This window comes from Lucilia cuprina, chromosome 4 (assembly GCF_022045245.1).
Source record: "Lucilia cuprina isolate Lc7/37 chromosome 4, ASM2204524v1, whole genome shotgun sequence".
Lineage (NCBI taxonomy): Eukaryota > Metazoa > Arthropoda > Insecta > Diptera > Calliphoridae > Lucilia > Lucilia cuprina.
In genome coordinates this window covers 98,235,654-98,257,713 of record NC_060952.1, presented here as the reverse complement: position 1 = coordinate 98,257,713, position 22,060 = coordinate 98,235,654, and the positions used below count along the sequence as shown (strand labels likewise).

Sequence of the window (22,060 nt, the reverse complement as noted above, 5' to 3'; positions counted from 1 at the left end):
TCTTAGATCTTTTAAATGACATACAACATTACACATGTCAGATGTAAGGCTTTCTTTTAAAGCAAGGTTAGCAACCGTTTCGAAACGGTGATAAAGTAGCGGTATCGGTAAATTGACTTATTATGGTATTGGTATTTTAGCGTTACGGGATTTTGGCTTAATTCGGTAACGATATTTTTACGTTATCGGTATTTTGACTTATTGGTATTTTAGCGATATTGGTATTTTGGTATCGATATTTTAGCGGTAACGGTAGTGTTCTAAATTTTTAGCTGCAATTTCAATATGAATTATGCAGAATAGGATATAGGACCACTTTTGAAATTTTAAAAATGTCAATTTCGTCCTATATCTAATAAACTTCATGGTGATTTTGGAATAGGGTCTTCAATGTAGGATTTGGTCAATTATAGTTTTTTTAGATCAGCAATAAGCTTAAAATAAACTTTCTTATGTCTGTCATACTTTAGCTCTGACTCTGTTTATATATATTCTCGATTATATTCAAAAGTCTAGTCTAAATTATTTTATATTTTATTTTTCAAATAGAATTACGGCATCGATTTTTTAGAGTTATCGGTGTTTTAACTTATTTCGGTATTGATATTTTAGAGTTATCGGTATTTTGACGGTATTGCTATTTTAGCCTTATATGTATTTCGACTCATTTCGGTATCGGTATTTAAGCGTTTACGCTAGTCGTAGCTGATGTAACTGAAAAGGCATTTTAGCGGTAACGGCTATTTAAATGGCATACAACATTTTCCAAATAAAGTTATATTGGCGCTGTTAAAACGTCTCAAAAAGTTCAGGACACGAAAACTCAAATTCCACATGTAATGGAGAGAGATTCTGAGGTTAGATTCGTTTTAATCGGTTTCAGTTTTTCATCTTTTTTTAAATTTTGTAATCGATGATGATTGAATGACGATATCGCGCAGTTATACGGTACTCAGTTTAAATAATAAGTTTATTCGAAAGTAATCATTTAAATTTTTCATTTAAAATGCTTTATTAAGTATAATTTTTGTTTCGTCAAATTTATAACTAAATACACACACATAGATTTTATTTCATTTAATATTAATTACTTAAAAATTAAAAATAAATTATAATAAATATTACATATAAATTAATTTTAAAAAAAATATGTATGAATTGAAAATGTATGTATGTACCGCTCTGCCCCATATTGTATACATAATTTGTGTTGGTAGTTAGTATAGGAGTTTTTCTTTCTTCTATATTATGACACATATGGATTAAACATTGTACATAAAGACTTGTATGTACTATATAAGTAATTAATTGATGTTTTTTTTTTTAAATAATGAAATGGTTATAATTATTTTTTTTACAATAATTTATTTATGTACATTATTTGTTTTATGACAATATACAATACTACAATGATTACAATCAAACAATTTTCTACGTCTAATTTATTTGGTATTGTGTGTGTTTTTGTTTAACGTGTAAAAGTTGGTAAAGGGTGGTGTTATTGTAATATTACAAAGAGATCAATTTAAGTATTTATACAAGTTACTATTTTTCTTATTCATGAGCAAATTTGTTTGATCCAAGTTTGCAAATTTTGTTTCCGTTAGCCAGTGTTGTAGTTTTGAGAGGGGGAGTAGGAGGTTGGGAATCAGTTGTCAGCTCAGTTAATATTGTTGAAGAATAATTTAACGTCTTTTACCGAAACGCAAGAAAACATGATCGACATCGGTACGTTTGCCATAGTTGTTAATGAGTTCGTCTTGTTTGGAGACCAAAGCTAAAGGAAGAAATTTATTTTGTATAAAAATGTTTTTTTAAAATTAATAAATTTACTTACTGGCTGCCTCATTGTTAATGTACGATTTCAAAGCTGTAGACAATTGATCGGAATTTTCCAAAGCCATGCAAACTTTTTTAATGTGTGTTGGCATTTCTTCCAAGATGCCAGGTTGACACAAGGGAGCCATTGTAGCACCATAGCATGATGACAAGGCGGCAAAGAAGACGAGGCCACAGACAACAGCGGATACAATTTGGTTAGACATCCTGGTTAATATAAATTAAAATATATATTTTATTGCTATCTAGTTACTATAACTAAATTAATACAATTTGCTTTGTATGCAAATTTTTCATCAAGAATATCAAAATGCATTGTTTTTTTTTTCATTTTTCACTTTTTACCAACACCATGGGGAAATGCTAACAAATGAAAAATTATACGTGTTTCCTTTTGCAAATGTAATAAGGAAACACCAAAACAAAGTTATATGATATATGATTTAAAAGGAAAACTAGAAAAAATAACTGATTTATCAAACAACAGTATAGTTTACTTGACATTAAAAAGAATGTGTGTGGTACAATGAGCTTTGAGGGGGAAAAAACTTTAAAAAGAAATCAGGGTTTGTATTCGGGTTCTTTGTTATATAAATTGGAAAACATGGTTGTACTCTAGAGCAATATTAAGTAAATGAAGTTGAAGTGTAAAATTAAAATTTGTAATTAGTTGAATTCGGGAAATATTTAATACTAGAACCGAAGGACCATGAATATCGGATGCAAACTGTAATTGTTTTTTTAAACAAAGAGTCAGTGAAAGTTAGATTATAAAATGTGAATAGTTTGAAAATTGTTAACTATATTAGTAAAACCTCGATGAAGGTCAAAGAGGGTGTGAAAAGTAAACTGGAATCGAAGGACCATGTGAACCAACAAAGAATTTGAAATTAAAATGTATTGAAAATAAGAATTGTTTAGAAATAAAGTTAACGTTGTGATATTGGAAGCAAAGGATCATAAAGGAATATGAAGAATTCAAGACTTTTATAAGGAATAGTAGACGCGAAGGACCATAAAAGGCAAGTACAAATTAGTGATTTTTTTGTAAATTTTTTTCAGTAAAATATTTTTTATCAAGAAAGGTATTCGAAATACCTTTTTTTTTGATAGAACTAGGTGCTCAAAATATGGGTTTTTGTAACTTGATTAAAAAGCAATAGAATCTATATATTTAGTAAAACGTTATGTTTATAAAAGAAAGACCAATTATGAGATAAAAAGTCTTGCAATAAAGAATATTAGATACAAATTTTATAAAGTATAAAGTATATAAGGTTATCATTTTAATATTTAAACCGAAGGACCATCAATGGGAATAAGGAATTCAATGCTTTGATTACAAAAGAGTGCAATATCGAGATCTCTAGAAATATATATGAGATTTGAAATTTGTCAAGTGACATACAACATGTTACAATGACTGTTGTCTTGTCAATGGTAATGACGAATGAAGAATTCAAGACTTTGGTAAAGAATAGAGCAATACTGAAATAAAAAATATTCAATAGAGTTCTTTACAAATACAAACTGATTTGAAATTTGTCTAACAAAAATATAAGTCTCGAAGGACCTTAAAGTTATAATGAAAAGTGTTTAATTATAAAGTTATGGTAAAAATAGATGAATCATAAAGAATATGAAAAAACTTAAGTTAATCAATGAAGTTATAGAAGCAAAAAACCGCTTAGAGATAAAGGTGACGTTATGAAGCAAAAGTCGGAAGGACCATTTAAACAGTAATAATGAATTTATGGCTACATTATTATGTATAAAGAACAGCATAATGTTTATACAGGAAATGTACTTTTTTAAAATTTATTAGTTTAAAGTTTCTTAGGACCATAAAATAGGATTAATGAAACTATTTACAGACTTAGTTCTAACGTTCTAATACAAAAACCTAGCAACTATAAAGTGAATAAAGAACACCAAGGTTTTTAAAATATAATTCCAAAGAATACAAAACTTGCTGAAAAAAATCTCGAAGGACCATAAAGTTAGTAATGAAGATTATTTAAATACAATTTGCAGAAAGTCGTTTAGAGTTAAATTGACGTTGTGATACGATAGCCAAAGGACAAATTAAACTGAATAATGAATTTATGTCTATTTAGGATTAAAACAAATTTGATTCTATTGAGTTTTGTATAGAGAAGAAAATTTTATTCATACAAAAATAGTTTTGTAAACGAAGGACCATTAATTATGCTAATTACGAATGAAAAGCCTATTTTGGCATTATTGCAGAGTGTGTTTATTTTAATTAGCTTGATCCTATGTAGTTTAACAGTTTAATAATTAACATTGAATAAAATATTTAATTATTTATATTGTAAGTTATGAAACACTATTCAAAGTGAAACTATTTCGGTCAATAAACAACAACATATTTAATATTCCATACCTTGACTGTCTACATTTAAGTGTTACAACAAGAAACAATGAATTTATTCGAATGATTATAATAATATTTTTCCATACGAAATGGTAAATTACAAATGGCAAATCTATAGAAGGTAAGGAAAATGCTATAGAAGTTAAGCACAAGTATTATAAACATTCCTTTCGGCATTTCTAAATTACAAAATTACTTTTGTAACTTTGTGTTGATTTTTCATATCTCAGTACTCTCTCTACACACAACAACAACGACAGCACAGCAAACAATTTACAAACAGGATAAACATTAATCTGTATCATGGTACACTTTCCTAAGCAGCCAATTTGTTGTGTATGAAAAGCCAAACAAAATTGACTTTAGAGGCATTAAGTCTTAAGGAGTGTAAATTGCATTGAAACATGTTGACAATTTTTATTCATTATGTATTTTAAACATGATAAAAAGCACTAAATATTAGATACAGGATATTAACATTGATTGACATAAAGTAACAAGTGGATGGATTGTCTTGAGCACAGCAACTCAATGACAATGAAATGTTATAGAAACATCAACAGGATGTGTTTAGTTTTAATAAAACAGGTACGAACAAGTACACAGGATACGCATACATACATGGAAATGAAGACATATTGTTATAATTTAACATGTTTACTCTTTTTAGTTTTATAAATATATATGAATGTATGTAATATGCATAAATATGCTGTTATATGGCTAAAGTACTCCTTAGGTTAAAGTAATAAATTATTAATAGAATTTCTTTTTACTTTAAATTCAATTTATATTTAATTTTATATTAGCAAAATGTGTCTTGAACTTATGTCGACTTTTACTTAGTACATATGTAGTTGTTGTTTTATTGTCTAAGTTTGCATTTAGTGCAGTATGTAATGGAATGTGTATTCCTACTTTGGACAACGTGATGTGGTTACCTCTAAAAAGATTATTTCTCACACAAGTTCATAATAATGTCAAAACAATGACGTTAGTTACCGTATCATACTAATTAAAGTGTAATCGATTAATTAATGTACAAAACTTTGAAATTATTTTTTTTTTGGAAAATATTTGTAATATTATGTTATAATCTAGTTAAGAGGAAAACATTTTTGGAATTATGTACTGAATTGCATACAAAAATAACTAACCAGTACGTATGATTGATTAATGGGAAACTTTTTGTTGCGTATACGTTTAGGGATTGTTTGACATTTTTGTGCGAAATCTGTTTATATTAAAAATTTTCGAATGCCTTTTTATTTTTAACTTTACTTTGAAGTAAAAATATTATTTTTTTGCGAAAATTTACGTTTTATGTAAAAGATTGCGTTTTTACGCTTTCAGATTGTGTAAAAACTAAAAGAAGATTAGATTTTATGCAAAAAATTGATTTTATGTAAAATATTTTATTTTGTGTAAAACACTTTTTTGGAAAGAATTACATTTTATGTTAAAAAGTTCACTTTATGAAAAAATTATTTTTTTTTATATTACACTTTATGTAAAAATTACAATTTTAGTAAAAAAAATACATTTGTGTAAAACATAACACTGTAAAGAAATGTATTTTTTTTTTAAATTGTGTTTAAAAAATTACATTTTGTTTAAAAAAATTATATTTTGTGTAAAAAATTATATATTTTGTAAAAAATCACATTTTGTGTAAAAAATTACACTTTGTGTAAAATATTACATTTTGTGTAAAAAATTACATTTTGTGTAAAAAATTACATTTTTTGTAAAAAATCACATTTTGTGTAAAACGATACATTTTATGTAAAACATTACACTTTATGTAAAAATTACATTTTTTGTTAAAAATTATTGTTTTCAGTAAAAAATTACATTTTGTGAAAAATACGTTGCGTTAAACATTACACTTTACTAAAAATTACAATTAATGCAAAAAATCATATTTTGTGTAAAAAATTAAATTTTGTGTTAAAAATTACATTTTGTGTAAAAAATTACATTTTGTGTAAAAAATACATTTTGTGTAAAAAATTACATTGCTTAGATTTTTTGTGCAAAATGTAATTTTAATGTAAAATTTTATTGATTACATTTTACACTTTTTAGGTTTTGTGTAAAAATTAAAATTTTTTAGTTTTTTTGTGTAAAATGTATTTTTTATGTAAAATTTTATTTTGATGTAAAATATGATTTCCTTGTTGAAATGTACTTTTTAAAGTTTTTTATTTTTTATATTTTAGTTTTCTGATAATATTTTCTAAATAAAATACATTTTTTTGTTAAAAAAAATGTTTGTGATACACAAATTTTTAAAAATAGCTTACAAAAAATTTCTGTGTAAAATTACATTTTGTTTTAAATTTGATTTAAAAATTTAATATTTAAAATAGGATTTTTAAAGAAGTTATGAAAATTAAAGAAAATTTTATTTTTCTAAAAAAAATCACTTTTTATATAAAACTGTTTAACACTTTAAACACATTTTTCTAAAGAAAAGTAAACTTACATTTTTAATAGATTAATTGAAGTTGTAGTAGTAATTGTTTATTTAAAAGAATTTACTAAGAATTATTACTTAGATAAAAATAGTTGGTTGTATACTGGTTGCTCACTTGTTGAGTTCGTAAACTTGACTGATGATTTAGATGAAAGGACTTCAGCTTTTATTCAAATTTAGGCAACAGCATCCTTCAAAGGAAATTTAACAGACATTCTATTGGCTAAAGGAAAAATATTCGTAAAATGTACGATAAAAAACGATGTAACAACTTGTTGCTTATAGGCGGTTCCTTATCCACACCCCCACACAGCTAGGATACAAACAAAAGCATTTTCAACAGTATGTTCGCACACATGTATGTATGTATCTTAGTATGCGAGTATGTGTGTGTAAATGTATTAACATCATAATGAAAATGTTTCTTAAAATGATGAGTTTGATGGATGTCATTATATTTTGTTGTTAATATGTATTATTTTTTGTGTCATATCATTAAATAGTTTTAAATGCATTAACAGTCCTTTAATGTCCTTTTGAAACACCCTCTTTGTTAAAAGCGAAACCAATACCTCTACTAATAAACACCATTTATCTATAAATTTGTTTTGATAGTTTTAGTATTTTGTTTGTTTTTAAAACTTCTATTGAGGTAATTTTTTAACAATGATTAAAAGTATTTTTAATTAATAACGTATTATTATTTATGTTCTTTATATTGATAATTACTTTTAGATAAATAAAAACTTTATGTTAGTTGTAAAATATTATGTTTGTAATAAAATTAACTATTAATAAATTTAGTTTTTTAGCAATTTTTTATTAGAATTATTTCTATAAATATTATTATCTTTTTCTTTGTGTTGCGCTTTTATTATTTATGTAATTTAATTTCTTTTATCTTATGTTTGACTTCTAATTTAATATTAGTATGTACATATACGTATCTTAAGTTATTTGTAATGTCATATGTGGGTTTATTTCACTTTTCTCCCTCTAATGGACCATTATATTTAATAAAATTAGTTTCCGTTACTGAAGTAGCAAAAGGAACGAATTTCTTAAGTTATACGTAATTTAGCAAATCTGCTATGGAAATATTTGTTAAAAATTTGTGCAAATAAATATTAGATTAATATTTAATGTATTTTAAAGACAAGATGTTGAAATACTTTACGTGAATACCTGTCGGCTTTTTGTGGCGACTCTCCAACTCTTCAATGTGTATCTTACATACAGGTGGCAATTTTTGAACATGGTTCTGTGGTTGAGTCGATAACGAGGACTCACAGAGAACAAATTGTAGTAAATTTGGTATGAATAGAGTTTTTCTTGGAATAGGAAGGAAAATTAAATCCAGACATATAGATTTTACCGTACAACTCTTCATTGGTTCTCTGATTAAGCCCCATATATCATATACACTTAACACCAACTCATTTCTAACGCCTAGTCTCATAGTCACTCCTCTGTGGGGTAACTGGTTTCTACATAGAGAATAAGTAGATTGAAATACGAGTCCATTAAATAAGCTGAGAACTTTGTTCATGTTCAGAGAGAACAAACTGTGGTAAATTTGGTATGAATAGAGTTTTCCCTGGACGAGGAAGGAAAATTCAATGATATCACTTGTAAAAGATGTCTTTCATCTTTCACCATTCAACCCTGCATAATTCTCATTTATTCGACACACCCACAGTCACTCCTCTGTGGAATATCTCTTGTCTTCATACTCAAACATATCCAGACTTATAGATTTTACCGCACAACTCCTCCTTAGTTCGCTGGTTAAGCCCTATTCTATATCATATACACTTAACACCAACTCATTACAGACAACTCTTCCTTGGTTCTCTGGTTAAGCCCCATTCTATATCATATACACTTAACACCAACTCATTTCTAACGCCTAGTCTCACAGTCACTCTTTGGAATATCTCTTGTCTTGACACTCAAACTTATCCAGAATTATAGATTTCACCGTACAACTCTTCATTGGTTCTCTGATTAAGGACCCATGCGTTCATCCTATATCATATACACTTAACGCCAACTTATTTCTAACGCCTTGTCTCACAGTCACTCCTCTGTGGGGTAACTGTTTTCTTGGGACTCGAACTTATCCAGAATTATAGATTTCATCGAGCAACTCTTCCTTGGTTCTCTGATTCGATCCTATGCAAAATAATTCCAAGAAAAATGCAAAGAATACATCTTATCATCACCAGTTTATAGTCCCGGCAGACTAGAGGTTTTGAAGACACACCAATATGGGATCTTTCATCAAGGTACCATGCCCCCGGTAAGGACAAAATGAACTTAAGCTACTAATCAGTGAAGAGTTCTGTTCAAGTTGCTGTAATTTATAGTAAAGAGAGTTTTTAAGCCCTATGGAAAGAACTCGACGTTTTGTAGCGAAATTGCGTTGAGCAATAAGAACATTTTTGGTCTAACGGTTTTGTTTATAAACTATGAGACTGATCCTGATGAAGTGTGGTTTTAATAGTTCAAAGTTGTGCATTTTACTAGTTTACTGAAACCCCAGTAATGCTGAAAACACAGCAAATTTGAAGGGCAATATTCAACATATGGCACAAAAATGGAAATTAAGAATGTCAAAAATCATTTTATAACCACTAAAATGTATTTTTTTTTTTGGTTTGTTTTAAAATTTCAAGTTATTTCGGACTTAATTCATATTAAAGGAATTTTATTAAAGCTCTGATTCAAAAGCAAAATATAACGAAATAACTACTTATGTTCCGTAGAACTTATGTATATAGAATAACTGTAGTTCTTAATGCTAAAAGCTCTAGTAATACATAGTAAAGGTAAAAAAGTTATTAACCAATAATTTATTAACATAAGAGCCCATATTATTGCAACTTTATCGTTAAAAAATTCTTGAAATTTGCCGGGGAATTACTTCTACTAAGGGCAGATTTTTCCGATAAATATAATCTTAATCTTTTGTTAAACCGGATTTAATATGTGTTTTTTTAGTAATCAGTAAAGTTACTTATTATCTTAGTTTAACTGAGTATAATTGGCCAATTAAACTTAAGTTATAAGTGTGAACACACAATCAACAAAAACTATAAGATAATGAATCCGAAAAAATAAACACTTAATATTTTAAGTAAATAGTAATTTTCTGATTTATTTGATAGATATTATTACTGTTTTAAATGTTTAATTTATATTTTTCCCTAATAGATAGATACATAGATAGATAGATAGATAGATAGATAGATAGATAGATAGATAGATAGATAGATAGATAGATAGATAGATAGATAGATAGATAGATAGATAGATAGATAGATAGATAGATAGATAGATAGATAGATAGATAGATAGATAGATAGATAGATAGATAGATAAATAGATAGATAGATAGGTGAATCGTACAAGTATCTAAATCTGAATTGCATTTTATTTGGACTAGCTGCTGGACAAATTCGCTTGTTGGAATCTGTTGTTTAAATTAAGGATTTTATTCAAATTAAGACCTTGTATTAGCTGTGGGGAACTTATAGCATGTCTAAATCAGAATTGCTTTTTATTGCTGCACAAGTTCTATTGTTGAAATAAAGGTAGTAATTGTTTAAACTGGGACTTTGCATCACGAGAGATAGATGGAAACTATAGCATTTCGGGTTAAGTGGACAAATGACCGTGCATTTTACTATTTATAGCAGGTTTTTAACTATTTTCTTTATGGAAATAAAACAAGTGTTAAGTTTCTTCTTTCTAGATTACTTAGGGACACTAAAGTCATCACTTTGCCTTACTAAGAACATATTTGTTATGGCTAATGAGAAAATATTAATATGGTTAATCTAAACTAAAGCTAATCTGAATTATCTTTAAAATCTTAAAGAAAGTGATTTCCCCACAAAAGAAAGATTTATGGTTTCTAAATTTGGTTTGTTTTACTTTTTATTTAAATATAATTATAATAATCTTTATAAAATAAGAACTTGTTTTTAATTAAATCTATTAAAAACAAAGTCTAATTAAAACCAAAAAAGTAAATACTGGATTTAAATGAAATATAATTATTAATTGTGGTCTAAAAATTTGTGCTACGTTTAAAAATGCCAAAGTTTATTTTTTGTATATAATAAATAAATGTTTTAAAATTTCGTTTCTAAACTTTAAAAGTCACCAAAGTGCAACTATTTTCTTCTAGTTCCAATCACTATATAAGTATTTGCATAAAATTTAAATAAATAAATTGCTATTCGATTTTGTTTAAATAGTTTGAAAAGACTGCATGTGTCATGATATATTTGGGAGTAGGCTAAAGTCTATAGAGAACTATTATTATGAAAGCGTACATATGCAGATATTTTGAATAAATTTCGCATAAAATTGTTATTTTCCACATGATTTGTTTTTGAACTTAAATATAAATTAAATTGACACGAATATTGTTCTTTAGTTTTCCACTGTGTATATGTATGTATGGGAATTTATTATTATTTTTAAATTTTAAACTAAACATTTCATAAGAAACTAAAAATTAAACATTCCAGAAAATGGTAAGGGTTGATTATTAAATATTAATTTGGATTAATCATTATGGGCTCCGGGGTGTTCATAGCATAACCCAAACATTGTAAAGCTCTACGTATATCACCAAATACAGTGGGATCTTCTATAGTTGCGGGTAAAACTACTAATTCATTTTTAGCAAAATCTGCCAAAGCTTTACGCATAGTTTTGCCAGATCGTGTACGTGGCAATGCTTTAACAGGTGCTACTAAACGAAATGATGCTATGGGACCAACAACATCTCGTATTTTCTGTATGATTTCTGCCGATAATTTGGCACTAGTTTTTAAGCAATTATCTCGTGGAATATATAAACAAAGTGGTACTTGACCCTTGGTAGATTCGGGTACACCAAATACGGCTGCATCTACAACATCGGGGTGGCGTAGGACGGCGTCTTCAAGCGATTGAGTAGAAATACGATGACCCGCAACGTTAATTATATCATCTGCTCTGGCTGTAACGAAGATATAGCCATTCTCATCTTTATAACCGGCATCCACAGTGTCATAGTAACCCTAAAATATAGAAATGGACTGTGAGACCAATGCTTCAAACTAATAACGGTTCTAAAGCATTTCAAATATGTACACAGAGGGAGAAATAAATATACACGCCTGGTACCAAATTGACACCTAACTTTTCAATAACATCCGTTGTCAAGTATATACATATGTACGACAACACAACGTTGCGTTGTCAACATTTGAACAATTCGTTGTGGCAATATAAATTGTATACACATTCCTTGTCTAAAATATAGATTGCGACAACGAATTGTTATTTGACAACGGATGTTATTAAAAAAATTTGGTGTCTATTTGGAACCCTCTGTGTATATGTATATAGACCAACGTTGGTATTAGTTTTCCAGTTTTTATTGAGGTCATAGGAAAGTTACTTACCGGAAATTTGGTAAAGTATAATTTCTTAAAAAGTTCATCATTTCCATATAAAGTGGACATATTACCAGGTGGCAATGGTAACTTAAAAACAATTCTACCTAATTTATTTGCTTCACATTCGCTGCCATCAGGTTGTACAATTTTAACTAAAATTTTATAATTACCAAACCTTAAAATATGTTACCAAAAATATATCCATAAATTCTTAAACTTACTATTGTATCCTATAAAAGGTAAACCAGTTGTAAATTTTGGCACATTTAAATTGTGTCTAAATCCTAAACATGTGCCTGTTACTGGAGAACCAGTCTCTGTTTGCCACCAATTATTTAAGACCGGCACTTTAAAGGTATTCTCAATCCAATTTTTCGTTTCTAAATCGCAATGTTCGCCGGCTATAAAAATGGAACGTAAAGATTTTAGAGAGTATTTGCAACCAAATTTGGATTCGGGATCTACACGACGTAAGACGCGAAAAGCGGTAGGTACTGAAAATAGTGAAGCAACTTTGTGCTGATCAATAATGCTGGAAAACATGAAGGCAAACAATTATTAGATGAGAGAATTTTTAATTTTCTTTTATTTACCGAAAATACTGTCCTGGATCTGGTGTTCTATCAGGCTTTCCTTCATATAGAACAGTAGTGGCTCCGTATAATAGAGGACCATAACATATGTACGAATGACCTACTACCCAACCAAAATCTGAGGCTCCCCACCAAACATCATCGCTATTTAAGCCATAGAAAGTTTTCATGGTATACATCAGTGTCACCAAATGACCACCTGTAGGTCTTTGTACTCCTTTGGGTTTATCTGTGGTGCCCGATGTATAAAGTATATAAAGAGGATCATTAGCCTCTACAGGTACACAATCTATGGGTTCGCCTAAATTTTGTACAGTAAGCCAATCAATATCGGTTTTAGTATTTAAAGGCGATTGCAAAACATTGTTGCGTTGGAAAACAATATTGCAATCTGGCTTCCATTTCGACATGTTGATGGCGTTGTGTAAAATATCTATATACGAAATAATTTTTCCCGGTTCCACGCCACAATTGGCAGCAATAACAAGTTTAGGTTCAGCATGTTCTATGCGAGCACACAATTCATTGGCAGCAAAACCACCAAAGACCACAGAATGCACCGCACCCAAACGTACGGTAGCCAGCATAGCAATTATGGTTTCTGGTATACGAGGCATATAGATGACAACTTTATCTCCTCTTTTTACACCCAAATTAGCCATTCCTCCAGCTAGTTTTGTTATCTGTAAAAATATGGAAATGTTAAGAACTCAAGCTTAGGGAAAAAGTTTTTTTAACACCTACCTCATCATATAATTCCTGATAGGTTACATGTCGCACAGTGTTAGTCAAAGGACTGTCATGTATGATAGCTACTTTACTGCCTTTTCCTTGTTTAACATGACGATCAACGGCGTTGTAACAGGCATTAAGATAACCTCCAACATACCATTTTGTAAATGGAGGATTAGAGTTATCTAATACACGATCCCATGGTCGCATCCAATCTAGCAAATGTCCCAATTTATCCCAAAAGTCGGTGGGTTGATGTATAGATCTTCTATAGCTATCCAAATAAATGGGATCGTGTACGTCATCGGGTAAGTCGTCAGTAACTGCAATAAGACGTTATTATGATCAAGAAAGTGATTTATGAAATATTTTTGTATTCAATTACATGTTCATAGGTGAAAAAACGGATCTTAAGGACCTAATTTAGAAAAACAAATTATATCTCTTAGGCTCTGTTCACACCTATAAAATATTTGAAGAAAATGATGTGACCCCTAAAAAATCTAAAAAATCATTTTGATTTCTATTTAATACTGTTTTTTATACAAAGATAATTGTCCGATTTGCAATCTATGTCGTATCATTGTAGCGTTGTAATAAAAAAATTACGACATACTACGATACAACCGTACAACACCGATTGTGAATTGAAGAAATATGTTTTTGATGTTATAACTTAATAATGGCTTTATTATTTGTTCTGACATTATTTGCAACTACAAAAGTCATGTAAAATCTTTTTCGTCAAATATTTAATAGGTGTGAAAGTATCAATGAAAGTACAAATTTATTCATTGAAATAAATAGGTTATTATTTTTGTAGGGTCAAAGATCAAAATAACATGGGCTGATGGTAAACAATAGCGTATAAATTGGGTTTGTCATTCGAATAGAAATTATTCGATTAATCGTTCGTGTTTCTTCAAACTAATAAAAAATTTGCAAAACAGAATTAAGAATAATTCGATTTTTTTCGAATAACATAATATTCGAATAATATTTTAACCATATGATACCCTTTACCAGTGGGGATTATTTAAAAAAAAATAAAGCATTTAATTTGTTTTTAACTTTATTCCGGAATATTTTTTACCAATTTTTGACATTTTTACAAGAGGGCTCATAGGGGAGTAGGGGAAAATATGGGCATATTCTTATAAATGTTGGTCGAGGAATTTACATATACTTCAAATTTATTTATGCAGAATTGAAAAGTGTTGTTAGTGCTTAAAAGTGAATTTTGACCTTCAAGTCATTTTCTGAAGTGGAGTTTGTATGGGGGCTATGGTCAAATGGATCACTACAAAAATCGTTAGTGTTATTGAAAGTTACATTTTGCAACTTTTGTTGACATTAATTATGAGCTCAAAGGCCCTATTCGGGGGTACGGTTAGGCGAAATAATGGACCGATTTTATCCATTTTCAATAGGCCAAATTTCATCCAATAATCTCAAAAATTGCGATCTCAAACCTTGCGAACAAGGTTTACATGGACAGACAGCCAGACGGACAGACATAGCTTAATCGACTCAGAAAACGATTCCGATTGGTATACTTTAAGGTGGGTATAGGACGAATATTTTTGTTTAACCTGCCCACTATAGTGGTGTAGGGTATAAAAATATGATTTCCCAGCAAACATTATTGGAGTACATGATCCATTTAAGTCATACAAAAGCTACTCCCCTGTAAACACTATTGGAGTACATGATCCGCTTAGTAGACCTATGTTTTTTTTTTTACAACATGAGCCATAGCCTGCATTACATGGGACTATGTTGTGAATAATGTAATCACATAATCCTATGAGTACTTCCACCATAAATTGTAAAAAAAATTTACTCATCACTGTCACAGAGTTTAGCTTTGTCACATATGTATACCAGTCGGCAACGAAAGAACGTATTTACTTGCTTTAATATCAAGGGAACGCAGTTGGGTATAACCACAAGGATCCTATGGTGTGACCCTAATGAGAGCAGGACGAGAAGTCTCCTCAAAACGATCAAATTTAATTTAAGTATGGGCACAAATATGAAAAATTTGTTATGCGGATTCACCATATAGGAAGGACAGACATTGCCAAGCATTCGCCGAAATTCGTCCAGGATATCTTCATTGATCACTATTAAAGGTTTCTGTTTTGGCCAACAAACATTTTCCATGAAGAGGAGCGGGCCACTTAATTTGCAAGTCGTTATTTACGTATTTAGTTAACTTACCATCGCCATAGTATTCTGCATTACCATCCATAGTGTTTAATATTTTTCTTGTGAAATAAGTCCTTAAAATATTTCAATAAAATGTTAACTTTTCTTTAACCAAAGAATTTAAAAAAACTTCGCCGAATGTCTCAATCACACCCGTTCTATGGAACCTAAAGTAATAAACTGAAGTATTGGGGTTATAGCTAAAAGTAATGAAGAAATAAATACTGAAATTGCAAATTATTATGCAAATAGGCTGCTTGCTTGTTTTAATTGTAAACTTAATTATACAAACATTAACATTTCTTTGCTTCAATCATTCCTTTTTTTAATAATATAAATATATATTATTTTATTAATTTCCCTATCGAAACAGCGATATAATCACTTAAAAGATATTAAAAAAAAACCTAACAAAACATTGACTTTTAAAATTGTTTGTAGCCAAATAGACTTTCTTACAATTTCAAATTGTTGATGATAGTGTCGTATGATGTTAATGAAACATATGTATTTATTCATGGTATATACGAATCTGTAATTTATTATTTCTACTACACATTTTTTTAGTCCAGTATTAACTTAGTATTATATATTTAAATGAAAAACAAAAGCGAAACATTCTGTTAAGTAAATATTCTTATTTTATTTATTTTTATTTTGTTTTGATTTTTTGCTTTTCTTTTGTGGAGGAGCCGTTGACATCTCGACGTCATTATTTTCTTTAACTGTGTCATTGGTTTCTTCAGGCTCTACACTAAAACCTTTAATATAAGGTTTGACCAATTCAAAGACCAGTTTTTCATGCTGAACATTTGTTGAATCCAAACTTAAACGCACAGTGACGGGATCGAATGCATGGAATATTACATTACCGCAACGTTGTGTATAGTCCTGTAGAATGTAATGAATTGTTTATATTAAATATTTGTTTTTAAATTTCAAGTTAGGGTGTAGTATATAAATAGTTTACCTCTTCATTAAATGTAAATGTAACATTTCCGGGTAGTTTTTTTGCATCGTCTTTTAAAGAATTTAAATAAACAGTGCCCTCTAAACCGAATTTAGGTATAAGCACCTGTAAAGCATTTTTGCGCACAAATAATATATAACTAGAAGAAAGAAACAAGACATAGTCTACAATTACAAACAATACGTTTAATGTAAATTAAATGAAACATACCCCTCTTCGTGTTGAACTTTGCCACGGAAAAATAGATGCGTATTAAGTCCCACCGAAGCACGACCAGCATATTGTGCCATTTTATTGCGATAGTTTAAGTTTTGACAAAGTTCTTCATTTGATTTTTTATCCAACAATTCAGCATATGTGCTATCGGCACCTATTGAAGCTGCCAATAGACGATGTACTATAATATCTGAATATCTATAAAAAGAATAGAAAATCAATTGAAATTGTAAATAATTTAGTCGAAACTCGTACCTTCTAATGGGCGAGGTAAAATGTGTATAAATATCAGCCGCTAAACCATAATGAGCAAATTGATCCTTCTGCAAAGTACCACTTATGAAATACAAAGCCTGCATCATACATCTGGTGGCGAGAATACGTATCATTGTATTGAAATAGGGATTATCGGGCTTAACGCATTCATCCAAAGATTTGGCCAATTCTAAACCAGTTTCCGTTTTTATTTCGAAACCTTGATTTTGAGCCGCTTTAATAAGTGGATCAAAGTTACTGGTCGGAGGTTTAGGATGTCTTCTTAACATGGCGCATTCGGGGAATTCGTTTGCTATATGTTCGGCTACTGTTATGTTGGCCAACAACATGAATTCCTCTACCATTGAGTTGGTATCACGCAATTGTTTGGCTTCCACTTCCAAAGGTTCATGAGTTTCACTATCGACTTGGAATCGAATTTCAGGTGAGGCTAAAACTAGGGCACTAATGTAGAGAAACAATATTATTTTTGTTTAATTTTTAAAAGATCAAGGAATGAAAGTTCATATTTTTCTTTGATTAAAAAAAATCAAATGTTTTGCAAATTTTTAAAAAAGAAATCTTCTTAAACATTACACTTACCCATTATCCATACGTCTCTTCTTGAGAATCTTTGCCAAACGATTCAAATTACGCAATGATTTGGCAATTTCATTATTTTGCGTAGCATCGTCAATAATAATTTGAGCCATCTCATAGGTCATGGCCGATTTCGATTTGATAATACTCTTATGGAAACGTTTATTTATGATATTTGCCTTATGATCCATTTCCCATATACAAGAGAAAGCAAATCTCTCTTGGCCACCCACCAAAGAACACAAATTGGAACTTAACAATTCGGGCACCATATCAATACGTTTACCCACCAAATAAACAGTAGTACCACGAGAGGCAGCCTCTTTGTCCAAAGCATTGCCGGGACGTATGAAATGACTAACGTCGGCTATATGGACACCAACTTCCAAATTGCCATTGGGCAAATCACGACAATGCAAAGCATCATCAATATCTGTACAGCCTGGAGGATCAACAGAACATATATACAAATCTCTTAGATCCACACGTTTCTCATAATCCTGTTTGGGGGGAAAAATTTTTTTAACAATTTTATTTAGTTATTTTAAAATTTTCTTTACCTCTTTGGTAATTTCCCAAGGCATTTGGGGCAGGAAACTCAAAACTTCTTCCGAAAATTTACTATGTGGCACATCATGTTCCAGCAAAATAACCTCATTTTCGGTTTCTACATCTCCCAGAGGACCCAAAGATCTAACAAAGTGACCATTAGGATAGCGTGACGATCTTGGCCATGTATCTATGGCAACGATTATTCTTTGATTTTGTAATTTTTCTGCTTGCCTGGTTTCGATGCGTATGCGAGGAGCTTTACGATCGGCTGGCACAAATATATGTCTGATTGCATCAGTCATATGACTGGGCTGTAGAATGCCACAGTATTGACGTCGTTTGCGCCTAATAATACCCACAACTTTTGCTGTGGGAGTTTTTTGGGCCGTTGTTGTGGCTTCTAATGCAGCAGCTGCTAGAATATCTTCAGGTGTTGTTCCCGGCTCATCGCCAGCATCTACTTCTTCAGATTCCTCTAAAACAATTTCACTGGGTGCTGACCATTCGGATTCGGGCAACAGTTCTATGGCCACAATGTCACCATCAATAGCACGATTTAGAGCCTCGCGGCCTTGAATTAAAATCTGTAGCAGAGGAATAAAACATAAATTATTTGATTTGTTTCATTTAAAATAATTTTCAACTAACCGGATTTTCATAACTCTCTACTCTAACGGCACCTTCAAGGAAATTTTCTCTTGATGCCTGGAAAGAACCCTGTAGAAGACGATTGTTCCTTATGCCCTCAAGTATTTCAGATGGACTAAGGTGAACGGGGAACAAAGGCAGTGATTCCTTTTCATTTTCAAAACTCTTACGAGCTAATTTATCAATCAACATGGGATAATCCACCAAAGATTTAATATATTCCTCAGCAGTAGCCACTAGAATACCTTCCTTTTCAGCTTTTTCCTTATTGGCAGCATCGTCTGTTATTAAAACTACACGAGTTCTGTCTCCCTTCTGAGCATTCTTCTTAAATGATTTCTTATCTTGGGCCTCCAAGATGTGAGAATCATACCATTTGGTGGCATAACGTATTGCCCGATCGTTACGATCATTCGCCGATTCACCTGGTTGACGTTCCACATAAGTGTCTCTAGAAATTTTAAATAAAATTATATTTAATTATTACAAATTCATGCTCATTCTTCCTTACTTGTGATGCTCATTCACAAACACAAAGAAACCACGTGGCTTATGCTGTACCACTTCATGGAATCTTTTGTACACAGTGGTGCTACGATGTTTCACCTCATTCAGAACAATGGATAATACTATAACATTTTTTATAGCATCCTCCTCTAAAGCGTCCATTTGTTGTAGTACAACATTGGTATCCAATACCAAATAATGCGGGAAATTGAATAGAGTAGAACGGACCATACGATCAGAGCGTAAATGTACACCGGCTTCCTCCTGTTGACAGGCATTACACAAATCAGAACCACAACCCAAATCTGTACGCAAATAATGTTCCCGCACAATCTATTTTTTTGGTAAAATTTTATCATTTTATTAATTACAATTATTTTTGGATTTTTTTCTATTATCACTCACTTTTAAGATGTTTCCCCTTTTTGTTTTGCGCGTAAATTCTCGTATTGTCTGCATTTTCCTTTTTTAATATTAAAGGTTCTTTAAAATTAGTTTTAAACAAGTTAATCTTATTTTAAAAAATCAATTCTAATATTTTTATTAATTAATTAAAATAAAAATTAAATTAAAAAAAATTTTAAGCGGTCGCAATGTTTACAATTTTTGTAAACACATGTATAATGGCGAATTCACACAAGGTGGTGTCAGTTCGCCCAAAAAAATTTGTCATATATTTTGTTTTCACATTTAGTACACATTAATGTCAAAAACTGTTATGGAGATATACAAATTTATAAAAGAATATTTGTTGCAGAAAAAGTTTCGGCATAAAGGAAAATGAACGGCAGGGAAAATGAACAATAGTAAATAATAATTTCCTAAATAATATGATATTTGCCATTTTTAATTTTAAAATTTTATTTAAAAGCCTTGATTGACTTAAAACCTTGCGATTTAATATGTGGACATAGTTGGTTACATTGTTCATATCATTTCGTATATTCAACGGCAGTGTCGCACTGCCCATTAAAAAATTATAATCTGGCTACTCTAAAATTCCCATCAACAGTCCGGTAACAATATTCAAAACATTTCATTGATTCTGCACGTGTAGCTGAAGTTTTATTTTTATTTTAAATTTTTGTGTCGTTTTTAAAACGTAAATTCTATAATAATATATTGTGAAATACAAAAAAACAAATTAATAAAGTTTAAACAAAATGGTGATAGTGGAAAAAAGTTTTCCTCGTGGAGGAATTGTGGAATCCAAAGAAGCTGTAGCCACAAAACCAGAACAGGTAACAACAACAAACTGCAAAGCGAAATAAAAAAAAGGAATTTCAAGAAAAAAATATTTTCTTTTAGATTTTTGGTGCTGTACAGAAAAAAATTAAGAGAAATAAAACTAAAGCAACTGCTGCATTAGTAGAAGAGGATGAAGATTTGAAGCCACGTTCAGCAGAACTTTTAACATATGACACCATACAGGATGGTATGATTGTTATGGGTATAGTTAAAAGCGTGGATCAACTTTATTTGAATGTCACATTGCCGGGTCGTATAAGTGCTAGGGTGTCTGCTCTGGAAATATCTGATGCTTATACCAAGTCTATGAAAGAATTCTTACAAAATTCACAATCAGAAGGTTATAAGCCACTCAATGATTTATATAGTGTGGGGAAAATCGTCTATGGCCGTATTAAGGAAATCAAACAGGGAGATAAGGGTGAGATACAAGTGGATATGACCTTAAAGCCAAGTGAAGTACATGCCGATCTTGTGCATGCCAACATTAAGAAGGGATTTGTGTTCAATGGTGCCATAGAGGAAATCCAGGAACATGGTTACATTATAGAATCTGGTATTAAAGGCCTGCGCTGTTTTGTTCCGATAGAAAAATCTGAAACTGGTCATGCTGTAGGAGAATTGATATATCTTAAAGTGGACAAGGTAACCGTTGACAAATCAGTGAGCACTTGTATCTGTGCAGAAATAAAGCCAAACAAACTAAAAATTAAAGATCAAAATGATCCCAACTTGGACTACCTACTACCCACAACCATAGTAAATTTTCAAGTCAGTAAAGTGCTTAAGAATGGTTTACAGGGCTCAATAATGAACGAAGTATACACGGCTTATGTGAATGAGCATCAACTCGCAGATCCTTTAACTTTGCCCGAAGATTATGAAGTTAATGTTAAGTATGAGGCGCGCATATTGTATGTTATGCCTTTAACTAAATTCGTCTACTTGACCTTGAATTTACGCAATAATGTCGATACCAAAACCGACACATCTGAAGAGGGTGAAGATGAGGAATCTACAAAAACTAAATTGAATCCTGGTGATATTGTGGAAAATGCTAAGGTTCACCATTTAGGCACTGGTGGTGTAGTTTTAATATTAAATAATAAATTTAAAGGCATCATATCCTATAAAACTATTAAAGCTAACTATAAAGGAAACTATGATCAGGATGAGCTTTTGGCAAAATATGCACGCAAATCGAAACATACCGTTAGAATTACCAACTATGATATCATGGACTCTATGTATATCTGCACAGATGATGTTGCTGCTGTTAATGAGAAATATTTCAGTTTCAATGATATTAAACCTGGTGATTTTGTGACTGCCACTGTTAAGGAAGTAAATCAC

General features: G+C 30.4%; 4 protein-coding genes across 4 annotated transcripts in view; 1 reads left to right on the top strand and 3 right to left on the bottom strand.

Moving 5' to 3' along the window:
* Positions 1–1,106: 1,106 nt before the first annotated feature.
* Positions 1,107–6,871, bottom strand: LOC111677706 (dromyosuppressin). Its single transcript, XM_023438888.2, has 3 exons — positions 6,726–6,871; positions 1,838–2,046; positions 1,107–1,777 (listed from the first exon to the last, which is right to left on the bottom strand). Coding segments are annotated over exons 1-3 (303 nt in total). The 5' UTR covers positions 6,728–6,871; the 3' UTR covers positions 1,107–1,685.
* A 3,899-nt stretch (positions 6,872–10,770) lies between these two features.
* LOC111677690 (acyl-CoA synthetase short-chain family member 3, mitochondrial) lies at positions 10,771–15,889 on the bottom strand. The gene is made up of 6 exons (XM_023438855.2): positions 15,724–15,889; positions 13,513–13,823; positions 12,769–13,451; positions 12,397–12,707; positions 12,182–12,327; positions 10,771–11,794 (listed from the first exon to the last, which is right to left on the bottom strand). Exons 1-6 carry the CDS (start codon positions 15,752–15,754, stop codon positions 11,285–11,287), a joined length of 1,992 nt encoding a protein of 663 aa, XP_023294623.2. The 5' UTR covers positions 15,755–15,889; the 3' UTR covers positions 10,771–11,284.
* Positions 15,890–16,329: 440 nt separating this feature from the next.
* On the bottom strand, positions 16,330–20,059 carry LOC111677681 (exosome complex exonuclease RRP44). The gene is made up of 9 exons (XM_023438845.2): positions 19,865–20,059; positions 19,464–19,792; positions 18,953–19,403; positions 18,313–18,888; positions 17,756–18,252; positions 17,153–17,617; positions 16,892–17,095; positions 16,682–16,820; positions 16,330–16,602 (listed from the first exon to the last, which is right to left on the bottom strand). Exons 1-9 carry the CDS (start codon positions 19,916–19,918, stop codon positions 16,354–16,356), a joined length of 2,964 nt encoding a protein of 987 aa, XP_023294613.2. The 5' UTR covers positions 19,919–20,059; the 3' UTR covers positions 16,330–16,353.
* Positions 20,060–20,473: 414 nt separating this feature from the next.
* Positions 20,474–22,060, top strand: part of LOC111677710 (protein RRP5 homolog) — a 23,451-nt gene continuing 21,864 nt past the window's right edge. Inside the window, exons 1-2 of the mRNA XM_023438897.2 lie at positions 20,474–20,700; positions 20,768–22,060. The exon at positions 20,768–22,060 is cut by the window's right edge and continues 40 nt beyond it. Of these exons, the coding sequence (XP_023294665.2) occupies positions 20,623–20,700; positions 20,768–22,060 (1,371 nt within the window). The 5' untranslated portion in view covers positions 20,474–20,622. The remainder of the gene's footprint in view (positions 20,701–20,767) is intronic.

Coding starts and splice junctions, on each gene's coding strand:
- LOC111677681 (XM_023438845.2), bottom strand. CDS start 19,918: ATGCAGACAATACGAGAATTTACGCGCAAAACAAAAAGGGGAAACATC. Junction 18,253..18,312: donor CTTGGGAAATTACCAAAGAG/GTAAAGAAAATT, acceptor CCCCCCAAACAG/GATTATGAGAAACGTGTGGA. Junction 16,603..16,681: donor CATTTACATTTAATGAAGAG/GTAAACTATTTA, acceptor TACATTCTACAG/GACTATACACAACGTTGCGG.
- LOC111677706 (XM_023438888.2), bottom strand. Junction 1,778..1,837: donor CATTAACAATGAGGCAGCCA/GTAAGTAAATTT, acceptor TTCTTCCTTTAG/CTTTGGTCTCCAAACAAGAC.
- LOC111677690 (XM_023438855.2), bottom strand. CDS start 15,754: ATGGATGGTAATGCAGAATACTATGGCGATG. Junction 13,824..15,723: donor TGCAGAATACTATGGCGATG/GTAAGTTAACTA, acceptor GTCTTATTGCAG/TTACTGACGACTTACCCGAT. Junction 12,328..12,396: donor ACCTTTTATAGGATACAATA/GTAAGTTTAAGA, acceptor ATAAAATTTTAG/TTAAAATTGTACAACCTGAT.